General features: G+C 46.7%; 2 protein-coding genes across 4 annotated transcripts; both read left to right on the top strand.

Annotated features, from left to right (window-relative positions):
- The first annotated feature begins 1,970 nt into the window (after positions 1-1,970).
- Positions 1,971-8,937, top strand: LOC136458211 (peroxidase 1-like). 3 transcript variants are annotated; one of them, XM_066458197.1, is made up of 3 exons: positions 1,971-2,269; positions 5,910-6,042; positions 8,922-8,937. In XM_066458197.1, exons 1-2 carry the CDS (start codon positions 2,045-2,047, stop codon positions 6,018-6,020), a joined length of 336 nt encoding a protein of 111 aa, XP_066314294.1. In that variant the 5' UTR covers positions 1,971-2,044; the 3' UTR covers positions 6,021-6,042; positions 8,922-8,937. The 3 variants fall into 3 exon arrangements, 2 of the variants coding, with proteins under 2 accessions (XP_066314294.1, XP_066314293.1); XM_066458196.1 differs by lacking the exon at positions 8,922-8,937 and adding an exon at positions 6,484-6,511; XR_010759923.1 differs by lacking the exons at positions 1,971-2,269; positions 8,922-8,937 and adding an exon at positions 5,091-5,321 and having other exon boundaries at positions 5,910-6,036.
- Positions 8,938-10,209: 1,272 nt separating this feature from the next.
- LOC136460557 (uncharacterized) lies at positions 10,210-12,050 on the top strand. The gene is made up of 5 exons (XM_066460211.1): positions 10,210-10,607; positions 10,699-10,900; positions 10,996-11,193; positions 11,283-11,919; positions 12,007-12,050. Exons 1-3 carry the CDS (start codon positions 10,210-10,212, stop codon positions 11,029-11,031), a joined length of 636 nt encoding a protein of 211 aa, XP_066316308.1. The 3' UTR covers positions 11,032-11,193; positions 11,283-11,919; positions 12,007-12,050.
- The last annotated feature ends 419 nt before the right edge of the window (positions 12,051-12,469 follow it).

Consider the following 12,469-nt stretch of genomic DNA (forward strand, 5'->3'; position numbering starts at 1 on the left):
ATGAGAGATGGAAATATATCTCATATAATATTCTTCCTGTGAGCAAGAAACGAAAAAGAAAATATAAAGTACAGCATGATCCAAGAAATAGTTGCGGTAAAACCAAAAATATTAATTTTGACCAATATATTGTATATAAGTTAGGCACATAAGAGGATGGGAATGTTACAAATAAAATTTTCATCTGAAATCCTCTTGGTGTACTCCTTGTCTGTCCTAAAAACAAAGTGTCATTCACTTCATAAGAAGTCAAAAATTTAATTTTGACCAAATATATACAAGAAATTATTAATATTTACCATACATAATAAAAATCGTTGGACTAATCTTTCAATATATTTGACAATAAACTTACAAATGTTGCTAATATTTTACATATATAATGGGCCATTTAGATCCTTTCGTTTTGGAGGAATTAGAATATCTACTTTATGAACTAGGCTATCTGATTTGGAAATTTGACATCCTAGAACTATCAAAGTTTAAATATAAATCTGTCTTATTAAATTCATGGGTGAGAGATAGAAATAGGTTCCATCAATTCACATACTCTGTTTTGGCTTTGCAACCTATACCACGCTCTTCGACTCGTTTACCTGTAGCAGAAGTGCAGTACATAATAAGTATCTCCTCTATGTGGCGAATGGCAGCATACAAATGCTAACTTAACTATTTGTGCCTAAATTTTGATTATTAGAATGGATTTTAATTCAAAAGATTCAACTATTGCCTAATTCTAGTTAAATTTGAGAAAGTTTGACCAATACATAACCATAAACGACATTTTTATGGTTGGTATGGATGGAGTACTTGTTTAACTTCCTGTAACGGGGGAATTCAAAAGTTTTACTGTACTTTCATTGGCTGGATGCGAAGCATGCATCTAGCTGGAACATAGGCATTCGGGGCATACATGAACATCAAACAAGCCCTAACATGGTCTTCAACGTATTGTGAGCCACAGATTACGTAAAAGTTCCATCAACAATAATAATTTAGTCTGTTCAATCAGTGTAGGTAACAGAAAGGGGTTGTTTGTCTCTATCATAAAAATAATCCAAACAAAACCCTAAGCTTCAGGGAATACGTCATAAAAATAATCCAAACAAAACCCTAAGCTTCAGGGAACACGTGCACATGTCTTGGTTATCGTTCTCAAACTTTCTTCTCTTGAATAATAGATCGTTCAACAGCAACGAAAGCTCAGTTTTGGATCCTGGCAGCATATGCTCCCGGCCTGATCAACTGTTGAATTAGTCTTTAAGGACATTTTATGATATAAAACGTTGATTTTTTTGTATGACCAAGTCAATGGTCATTGCTTGCTACTACACATATCACTACTGGAGACGTCCTCTTTGCCGAGGGCTTCTAGGTTTGCCGAGGGCTACATCTCGGACACTCGGCAAAGGGGGTCTTTGCCGAGGGCCAACCCCAGGAGCCCTCAGCAAAGCTAGGCCCTCGGCAAAATAAATCTTTGCCGAGGGCCTAGCCCTCAACTGCATACCACTGATTCTTTTTTGTTTTTTTATAGTGAGATAGTACATATCTAGTCTTATATGGATTATATACCATATCCTCCAATACAATGATGTTACCCAAATCTTGTCTAAAACCTCAGTGGTTGTTTGGTCCGAGGAATGGGCCAGTAGTCTATCATCTTCTTACACATCAGTTTTTTGATTGATCTCTAAAATGAAATGAGTTGCCCGTCGACACCTCATTTGCACAGGCTAATAATTAGTATAAGTTAACACAAAAATAGGATCGTTCCACTAGATTTAAGGAATGGATTCGTAATGCACCACTGCATCTAGCTATAGGATGAACTAGTTTTTCAAACCACAAACACCAAGTTAAATCTTAGCCAGCACTCTTTGCTAAACAAACCTGCCCTGCCCGAGCCCGGCCGGGCACGCCTCTATATAAACGTTGGCGGAACCATCGAGTTAAACCAAGTGCCTGCTCATAATTAGAAGTGTGGTTGAGACTGAGACTACACAGCTAGCATAGCAGTGCCATTCTGGCAAGGGCGGGAGAGAGGATGAGGACGAGCAGCGGCGGCTTTGCCGGCCTGGTGGTGTGCGTCGCCACCGTGTGCCTGCTCCTGCCGACGGCGAGCCGCGCCCAGCTGAAGGTGGGGTTCTACAACACCACCTGCCCCAGCGCCGAGGCGCTCGTGCGTCAGGTCGTCACGGCTGCTTTCGCCAACAACTCCGGCGTCGCACCCGGGCTCATCCGCCTCCATTTCCATGACTGCTTTGTCAGGGTACGTGTGTAAAAGACATACCATATATACACAATAAACATGCATGCAAGTGGTGTCCACCAATGAGAGATGGAAATATATCTCATATAATATTCTTCCTGTGAGCAAGAAACGAAAAAGAAAATATAAAGTACAGCATGATCCAAGAAATAGTTGCGGTAAAACCAAACGTATTAATTTTGACCAATATATTGTATATAAGTTAGGCACATAAGAGGATGGGAATGTTACAAATAAAATTTTCATCTGAAATCCTCTTGGTGTACTCCTTGTCTGTCCTAAAAACAAAGTGTCATTCACTTCATAAGAAGTCAAAAAATTAATTTTGACCAAATATATACAAGAAATTATTAATATTTACCATACATAATAAAAATCGTTGGACTAATCTTTCAATATATTTGACAATAAACTTACAAATGTTGCTAATATTTTACATATATAATGGGCCGTTTAGATCCTTTCGTTTTGGAGGAATTAGAATATCTACTTTATGAACTAGGCTATCTGATTTGGAAATTTAACATCCTAGAACTTTCAAAGTTTAAATATAAATCTGTCTTATTAAATTCATGGGTGAGAGATAGAAATAGGTTCCGTCAATTCACATACTCTGTTTCGGCTTTGCAACCTATACCACGCTCTTCGACTCGTTTACCTGTAGCAGAAGTGCAGTACATAATAAGTATCTCCTCTATGTGGCGAATGGCAGCATACAAATGCTAACTTAACTATTTGTGCCTAAATTTTGATTATTAGAATGGATTTTAATTCAAAAGATTCAATTATTGTCTAATTCTAGTTAAATTTGAGAAAGTTTGACCTATACATAACCATAAACGACATTTTTATGGTTGGTATGGATGGAGTACTTGTTTAACTTCCTGTAACGGGGAAATTCAAAAGCTTTACTGTACTTTCATTGGCTGGATGCGGAGCATGCATCTAGCTGGAACATAAGCATTCGGGGCATACATGAACATCAAACAAGCCTTAACATGGTCTTCAACGTATTGTGAGCCACAGATTACGTAAAAGTTCCATCAAAAATAATAATTTAGTCTGTTCAATCAGTGTAGGTAACAGAAAGGGGTTGTTTGTCTCTATCATAAAAATAATCCAAACAAAACCCTAAGCTTCAGGGAATACGTCATAAAAATAATCCAAACAAAACCCTAAGCTTCAGGGAACACGTGCACATGTCTTGGTTATCGTTCTCAAACTTTCTTCTCTTGAATAATAGATCGTTCAACAGCAACGAAAGCTCAGTTTTGGATCCTGGCAGCATATGCTCCCGGCCTGATCAACTGTTGAATTAGTCTTTAAGGACATTTTATGATATAAAACGTTGATTTTTTTTTTTGTATGACCAAATCAATGGTCATTGCTTGCTACTACACATATCACTACTGGAGACGTCCTCTTTGCCGAGGGCTTCTGGGTTTGCCGAGGGCTACATCTCGGACACTCGGCAAAGGGGGTCTTTGCCGAGGGCCAGCCCCAGGAGCCCTCGGCAAACAGACGGCCCTCGGCAAAATAAATCTTTGCCGAGGGCCTAGCCCTCGGCAAATATGGCCGGATGGGTCACAGCGGCCACTGGCGTCAGTCTTTGCCGAGTCACAACTTGTGGAGATGTCTGGGTTTTAGGCATTCGACGTCACAACTTGCTCGAAACCTTCTCAAATTTTCACCACAGCCTACACATGCAATAACATGACACCTCGACAAGTTTCATGATTTTCGGACTTCGTATGGATTTTATATAATTTAAAAACACTTCTCCGATAAGTTCCTCGTCATGTTACGTGAAGAAGATGCCCAAAATTTGATGCGAGTTCGTGGATAGGGACTCAACATACACCAAATACCATGAATAACATTTTTCGAATCACTAAATTGCATTATTCCATCCACCTGCAGGTCAAATTTGAAATATTCAAAAAAAATCAACGAAAAGAAATAAATTAGGAAAATATATCAAAAAAGTCAAATTTGGCCCAAATTTTAAAATTGAGATTTAAATAATGTATTATAGCACCACAAAAAAACTGGGTTCAAAAAACCAAAAAAAACTCTTTGCCGAGGGCCTGACCAATGGCCCTCGGCAAAGAATATTTAAAATAAAAATAAAAAATCTTTGCCGAGTGCCCTGGATCCGGGCCCTCGGCAAAGGGCCAACCCTAAATCGGCCAGCCGCCCAAATTCCCCGCCCACAGACCAAAAAAAAATCTTTGCCGAGGGCCTAGCCTGGCCCTCGGCAAAGGGGTTCTTTGCCGAGGGCCTGGCCAATGGCCCTCGGCAAAGAATATTTAAAAAAAATAAAAAAAATCTTTGCCGAGGGCCCTGGATCTAGGCCCTCGACAAAGGGCCCAACCGTAAATCGGCCAGCGGCCCAAATTCAGCGCCCACAGAACACTGGCTGCTTGACGCCACCGCTACGCGCCCCGCCGCTGCCCCGCGCCCTGCCGCCCCGCGCGGCCCCGCCGCAGCGCGCCCTGCCGCCCCGCGCGGCCCCGCCGCAGCGCGCCCGGCCGCCCCGCGAGCCCCGCCACCCCACCACCTCCCCCGCCCCGCGCAGCCCACCGACGCTGCGCGCCCGACCGCCCCGCGCGGCCCGCCGCATCGCGCCCGGCCACCACCGCCACCCCGCGCGCCCCCAGCCCCCGGCCGCCAGAGGAGGAGGGAGGAGGAGCAGGCCACCGGAGGAGCCCCACCCCGCCGCTCGCCTCAACCCGCCGGAGGTGCCCCGCCCCGGCCGTGCCGCCCGCCGGCCGGCCCACCCCGAGGAGGAGGAGAACCTCTGCGCCATCCGCCAGCCACCGGAAAAGGAGGAGGACCCCGCGCCACCCGCCAACCCCGTCCACGCTGTCCGCCGTGCCCGCCCCCGTTCCAAGCAAAAGGTGGGAGAAAGGGAGGAAGAGGAGAAGGGGAACAGGAGAAGAGAGGAGGCCAAGAAGAGAGGAGGAGGAGGTGCCCCGCCCCAGCCCCTTGACACCGCCCCGTCCGCGACCCTCGCCCCATCCGCGGCCTCCGACGTCCCTCCAACGTCCAGGTATGCCCTTCCCTCGCTTCATGGTGTACAATGCTGGTGAAGGAGGAGGTCTAGGTGGAGATCGAGGTGGTGGTGGCGTGCAATGGTGGAGGTGTAGGTGTAGGTGGAGGTGGAGGTGGAGAAGGAGGGTAGTGTGTTCGTTGAGGTGGTGGTGGTGTGGTCGTTGTGGTGGATGTGCTGGTGTGATTTTTGTGGTGGATGTGGTGGTGTGGTCATGGTCGTTGTGGTGGATGTCATGGTGTGGTCGTGGTGGTGGTGGTGGTGGTGGTAGTGTGGTGGTTGTGGTGGTGGTGGTGTGGTCGTGGTGGTGAAGGTTGTGGTGGTGGTGGTGTGGTGGTGGTGGTGGTGGTGGTGGTGGTAGTGTGGTGGTTGTGGTGGTGGTGGTGTGGTCGTGGTGGTGGAGGTGGTGGTGTGTTGGTGGTGGATTAATATATATCTGGCTATCGGCCATCGTGCCGTATTTGTTCCCTTGATATGTGGTTGTCAGCCATCATGCTGGTTTTTTCTTGCAGGTTTTGGAAACCTCCCCGTACAGGGGAGGTTCTGCCAAAATTTTCAACTTATAGTATTGTGTTTCTTCTTTTGCAGAGAAGAGCACGTCAGAGGGGACTCGGCGACCCCGATCCTCTTCATCAGCGTTGCGGGTCTGCCTGCACAGCATCGCCTCGTCACTGCCCCGACTCGCCACTGCCCCGCTAGCCTAACTCCACCGCCACCCTAGGTATAAATAAGCCCTCCTCCCATATCATTGTCTTAGATCACGTAACCCAGTTAGGCGTCTCCCGTCCGAAAGAGATACGGTCGTAGGTATGCGGATCTTTGCATATCTACGACCGTATCTGTTTTGGATTGTCTATGTTTTTTGGACAGCCCGCGGATGCGTAGATGGGTTAGTTTCCATGGTCTGCTCCGGTCCAAGACCGAGTTTTGGTAGCTCTTCCCTGTTGTTCTCCGGATACACACTCTCCCTGGCAGGATGTGTATCGAGAGAACAGCAGGGAGGTGCTACCGAAATTCTATCTCGGAGAGGAGCGGAGCCTGTAAACTGACCTCATCTACGTATCCGTGGGTGGGATTAGGACCTATCCTCACCTATTAGACATTAGGAACACTGCGTAGATGCAATTGATGGTCACAATACTCTATGATGTAAATGTTAAAGGATGGAGGACCGTCAGTGGATGTACACGGGCTAGAGAAGTGGCAGTGACTATGACTATGAATAGGTGAAGGGGACAGATCGTTTCTTGAAACATGCATTTGGCCTAGGAGTAGGAGGACATTCTCTAGTTTGGTGTCCCTACAGCAAATGTGACAACAGGAGAAAGGTAGACGAGAAGACCATGGGTAGACATCTTGTATTCAATGGTTATATGCCTGGCTACCAGTAGTGGATCTACCATGGTGAAGCAGATCGTATAAGAGCGAAGGTGGTGAGAGCACGCCTCGAGGCTTTTGATGATGATGCCGGGGTAGCAGACATGCTAGATGACGCCCACCAAGCTCACTTCGCTAAACAACATGAGAAGGAGGAGATGGAGGAATCCGCAAAGGACTTCTACAAAATGTTGCACTCAGCACAGAAACCCCTTCATGAGCATACAATGATTTCTCAGCTAGATGCGGTTGGACGCGTAATGGGGTTGAAGGCCGAGTTAAACCTGAGTCGAGAAGGCTTCGATAAGATGTTGGCCGTGTTTGGCACCATGCTACCGGAGAAGCACACTTTGCCGACGAACTTGTACGAGGCAGAGAAACTCCTTCGTATGCTTAAGATGTCGTATGACAAGATACATGTTTGTCCGAAGGGGTGCGTCCTATTTAGGAAAGAACACAAGGACGCAAATTACTGTTCGAAGTGTAAATCCTCCAGGTACCTGGAGGTAGACTCTGGTGATGGTCAGAAAAAGCAGCTTCCGATCCCCGCGAGAGTGCTACGGCACCTTCCTTTCCTGTCGAGGATCCAACAGCTATTCATGATTGAGGAATCTATGAAACAGATGACATGGCGCAAAGATGGCAAACGGTATAATCCTAGGAAGATGGTACATCCGTTTGACGCTGAAGCATGGACGTACTTCAATGACAAACATTGTGACAAAGCAACTGAGGCCCATAATGTACGTGTCGCGTTGGCAACAGATGGGTTCAATCCTTATGGAATGATGGCTGCCCCATACACATGATGGCCCATTTTTGTTATCCCCCTCAATCTCCCTCCCGGCATCTCCTTTCAATGGCATAACGTATTCTTGTCGTTGATAATTCCTAGACACCCAGGGAGTAATATGGGTGTGTTCATGGAGCCTGTGATTGATGAATTGATCCACGCTTGGGAGAAGGGGGTATGGACATATGACCGAGCTACAAAGACAAGCTTCAAAATGCACGTTTGGTACCACTACTCCCTGCATGACTTCCTGGCGTATGGGTTATTTGCCACCTGGTGTGTTCACGGGAAGTTCCCATGCCCAATATGTAAGGAAGCTGTGAGGTTCATTTGGTTGAAGAAGGGTGGCAAGTATTCATCGTTCGACCAGCATCATCAGTTCCTCCCTCTAGACCATGAATTTAGAGAAGACATCAAGAGCTTTACGAAAGGTGTCAAAGTGACAGACCCTAAACCGCACTTGAGGACTGGTGCTGAGGTTCATGCTCAGATATATGCTCTCGTGCCCAATGAAGAAGGTGGTTTTGTAGGATATGGTGAGGAACATATGTGGACTCATAAGTCCGGCTTGACAAGGCTCCCCTATTTCGATGACCTTCTTCTGCCACATAATATTGATGTAATGCACACTGAAAAGAATATCGCCGAGGCACTTTGGAGAACTCTCATGGACACTGACAAGTCTAAGGACAACGTTAAGGCTAGAGTGGACCTAGCGACGTTGTGCGATAGACCGAATCAAGTGATGCAGCCTCCTAGTGGCCGAAACAAGAACTGGAAAAGGCCTAAGGTCAATTTCGTCTTGCAAATCGATCAAAGGAGGGAAGTACTAAAATTGATGTAGACGTTAATGTTCCCAGATGGATATACAGCGAATCTTAGCAGGGGAGTGAACTTAGGCACTCTGTGAGTCAACGGGATGAAGAGTCATGACTACCACATATGGATTGAGTGGCTTCTTCCGGCGATGGTCCGAGGCTATGTCCCTGAGCATGTTTGGCTAGTGCTGGTAGAGTTGAGCTTTTTCTTTCGCCAGCTTTGTGCCAAGGAGATATCTCGGACCATCGCTCGGGACTTGGAAAAAGCGGCACCTGTGTTGCTCTGTAAGCTAGAGAAGATCTTTCCACCCGGCTTCTTCTTGCCGATGCAGCATCTGATTGTGCACCTCCCGTCCGAGGCATGTTTGGGGGGGCCGTGCAGGCCCGTTGGTGCTATCCAATCGAGAGATGTCTAAAGACTCTTCATAAAAAATGTACAAATAAAGCCAGAATTGAGGCTTTCATTGCAGAGGCATGCCTTCAAGAGGAGGTGGCAAACTTCACAACTCAATACTACAAGCTAAACCTTCCTAGCAATCATAATCCACTCCCTCGTTACAATGCTGGCGAAAATGAATCGACCCTCAGCCTTTTCCAATTCCAACTTGGCAGCACAAGTGGATCAACCCCGAAGCTATTGGGAAATGAAGAGTGGCATAGTATCATGCTATATGTGTTGAATAACCTTACCGAGGTGCAGCCGTTTATCAAGTAAGTTCTCAACGAACTTGTTTCAATACACCATCACTATTCTGCATCCAACCCCATTGATTCTCGTTCGGACAGGGAATTTGTTCATGAATTCTGGCATCAATCAAGGGATCCTACCTCGCATGAACAAGACACCCTTGTTTCACGGGGTGTGCGAGCGGGGAGGCCTGATTTTATTTCTTGGTTCAAACAAAAGGTAATGTCCAATTTAGCTCGTACGTTCGATCGTCCAAGGTGATCGTACGTTTGATTAATATGACAATCTATCATGCTTCACCTTGCAGGCCCAGACCGGTTCGTCCATGAGTGACGAGTTGAAACAGGTTGCAAACGGTTGTGACATTAGGGTGAAGTCATTTACCGGCTATGACGTGAATGGATATCGCTTCCACACAACAAGTTACGAGCAGATTTGGCCCAAATGAAAAACCACAAATAGCAGAGTTTGTACGCCCGGCACTGATGGCCTCGACTATCATGGTAGAGTTGAGGAAATCTATGAACTCTCATTTCATGGAGACAAACCTCTTAAACCTATCATATTCAAATGCCACTGGTTTAATCCTCGATCAACGAGACAAACCCCTCATCTTGGGCTAGTCGAGATTCGAGAAGATTCCATCTATCCTGGAAAAGATGTGTACATTGTGGCTCAACAGGCCGTGCAAGTGTATTATACTCGATACGCCAACCAAGACAAAGAGGATCTTAAGGGTTGGGCTATTGTGCACCAGGTATCTCCACACGATAAACTACCTGCCCTAAACAATGATGATTACAACTTCAACGCAAACACATATGATGGATAGTTCTATCAAGAAGATGGGCTACCAGGCACGTTTGAGATAGTCTTACCCGAAGCAATCGAAATGGAAGTAGACAACGAAATGGTTGATGGCGAGGTCGATGGAGATGTGGTGGTAAATGCCAAGGACATAGCAATGCTTGAGCGATTACTTCTAGGCAATGACTACGATAACAACATAGAACCTTCGGATAGTGTTGCCTATTTGGACAATTTTGACAGTGATGATGAGACCTATGATCCCAATCATGAAGATTATTCCTAATACATGTAATACTATATTTTTTTTTAATTTGTGTTTTGTTTATATATTTTGAATCTATTTCTAATATATGTACTAATTAGTCTTGTTCATTCTTTGTGATTGCAGGTGATTGAACAAAGATGGCGAGCAGACATCCACGCCGTGACACGCCCTCGGTTTACAGGAGAGACTGCCCTCTCCTTCGAGGTGAGGGGTCATCATCTGGGGCAGCATCTGTAGGAGGTGATGAGAGGACGACCAGGGGCAGCAGCCACAGGAGGCAACGGTCTCCTCCCTCGCCATATGACGAGGTGCTGGAGGAGGAGCATGTGGTGGCCACGGCCACATCCTCGTCGGAGGACAAGAGGGGTCAGCAGATGGGCGAGGGAGGCGAGGCGCTCGAGGGTGAGGGAGGCGAGGAGCTTGAGGGCGACAGAGGGGGTACCGCTACTCGGACTCCCTATGAGCTAGGTCCCACAAGCCTCCCTCCAGTTCCACTTCCTCACAACCGCCCAGTGATTCGGCCTATGGCAAAGAGGTAAGTAACTATAAATGTTATCACAACTACTTTATAAGATATGTTGGAAATCATAAGAGAAACTGATAAATTTTCTTAATCACTTGTGCAGGGCCTGGTTGGTTTTGTTAGGTACTCCAGCACGCACCCCCGCGAGCATCCTTAGTGTTTTGTGCAGAAAATGGTACCCCGGCATTGTGCAACTGTCCGAAGAGCCGGTGGTGCGGGAGCCGGCCTCCAACTGGGACAGGTACGCGCTGGTCACGAATGACACTTACCGCAACAAGCAGGAGCGGGTATTGGCGGAGTTTTGGGTAAGTTTCTATCGCATAACATTGCTTAATACATCTTATTGATTGGTTAAATGTTTTATTGAAATAATGAATGGATACATCGGTTTTGTATGCAGAAATTTTTCAAGGCCAAAGAAGGACTTGAGGCCTAGGCGGATTGGGCGGCTGCCGCAGCTTGTAGGAAGTACGTCACCGAGATGCACCACCATGGGCATGTCCAAGCCCACATAGACTACTACAGGTCGGTACTTAAGCAGTCCCTCCCCAAGCCTCAAGCAAGACTGATTACGCTGACCTGGGACCAGTACCTTGAGGTAGGCGAATAACATTCATAATGATTCGTTTTGATATTAAGTAGGTTCAATTTCATTTTCTTATATGTCAAATACTCGATGACTTGTAGGTGATTCCTTGGTGGTGCCGATCGTATCCCGAGTGCTAGGCCATGATCGTGGATAAGTGGTTATCACAGGACTTTGTTGGCACGCACGAGAGGCTGCGGGAACAGCGTTTGATGAGGCAAGGTCCAACTCACCATCAAGGCAGCCGCAGCCTCCCCGGATACAAACAAGCATACATAAGTGATTTCTTTCATTTATTTTGATGCTCAATTCTGCTTGATTTCTCACCATCTTCCCATCTTTCTCGCAGGAGGCTGCGCACCCGGGCGAGGAGGTCTCGGAGTTCTCTACGTGGGCTATGTCCCACATGGGCAGGGCATCGTCCTCTGTCTCCTTCGACCCGGCTACCCCGCCCTAGATGTACTCTGACCCGAACATATACACTAAAGTCCAAGAGTACATATCATCGGTAAGGGAGATCTATGGGAAGATTACAATATGCGCAGTGAGCCCATTGATGTAGAGACGATCATGAGGCTTGGAGGAGGCAAGATGCACGGGCGGCTGTGGATTGCAGATGGCGTCATCGACTCCACCACTGTTCCCTCCCTCGACGCTATCCGAGCATGGAGCACGAGCTCCAGCCAGCCTATACGCTCACGTCCTTCTCCAGCACTGTAGCAGGTCCAGGCACTCCAGGTAATTCCTGTTTTACTCGTCGTACGTTGATATTTACACACCTAAATTAGATTTACATTACTGATACATTGGAGTGAAATATTGCAGGCCGAGCTGCAAGAAACAAAAAGGCAAAGTCAAGAGCAGAATGCGGAACTGACCACACAGCTGTAGGCCCAGCAGGTCGCGTTCGAGGCCGCACAGAAGTAGATGGCGGAGATGATGGTGATCATGCAAAGTCTTGGACAAGCATCGGGTGTACCTGTGTAGTTTTCAGCTCCTCCACCTCCTACTCCTGCAGCTACTCCTGTAAGTATGAAAGTTCACTTTTCGCTTGTGCTTTGCATGTATGTCAGCCTTCGTGCCGTTGTGGATGTCGGCGTTCGTGCCGTTGTGGATGTCGGCGTTCGTGCCATTGTTTCTTGCAGGTTTTGGAAACCTCCCCGTGCAGGGGAGGTGCTGCCGAAATTTTCAATTGAGTCTAATCTTTTTGTATTCCTAGATTACTAGATGCAATCTCTAAGTTCCAAAACCGTTTTCCCGGATTACTCACACATGCAATCCCCGTGCA

The sequence above is a fragment of the Miscanthus floridulus genome, chromosome 6 (assembly GCF_019320115.1).
Source record: "Miscanthus floridulus cultivar M001 chromosome 6, ASM1932011v1, whole genome shotgun sequence".
Classification (NCBI taxonomy): Eukaryota; Viridiplantae; Streptophyta; class Magnoliopsida; order Poales; family Poaceae; genus Miscanthus; species Miscanthus floridulus.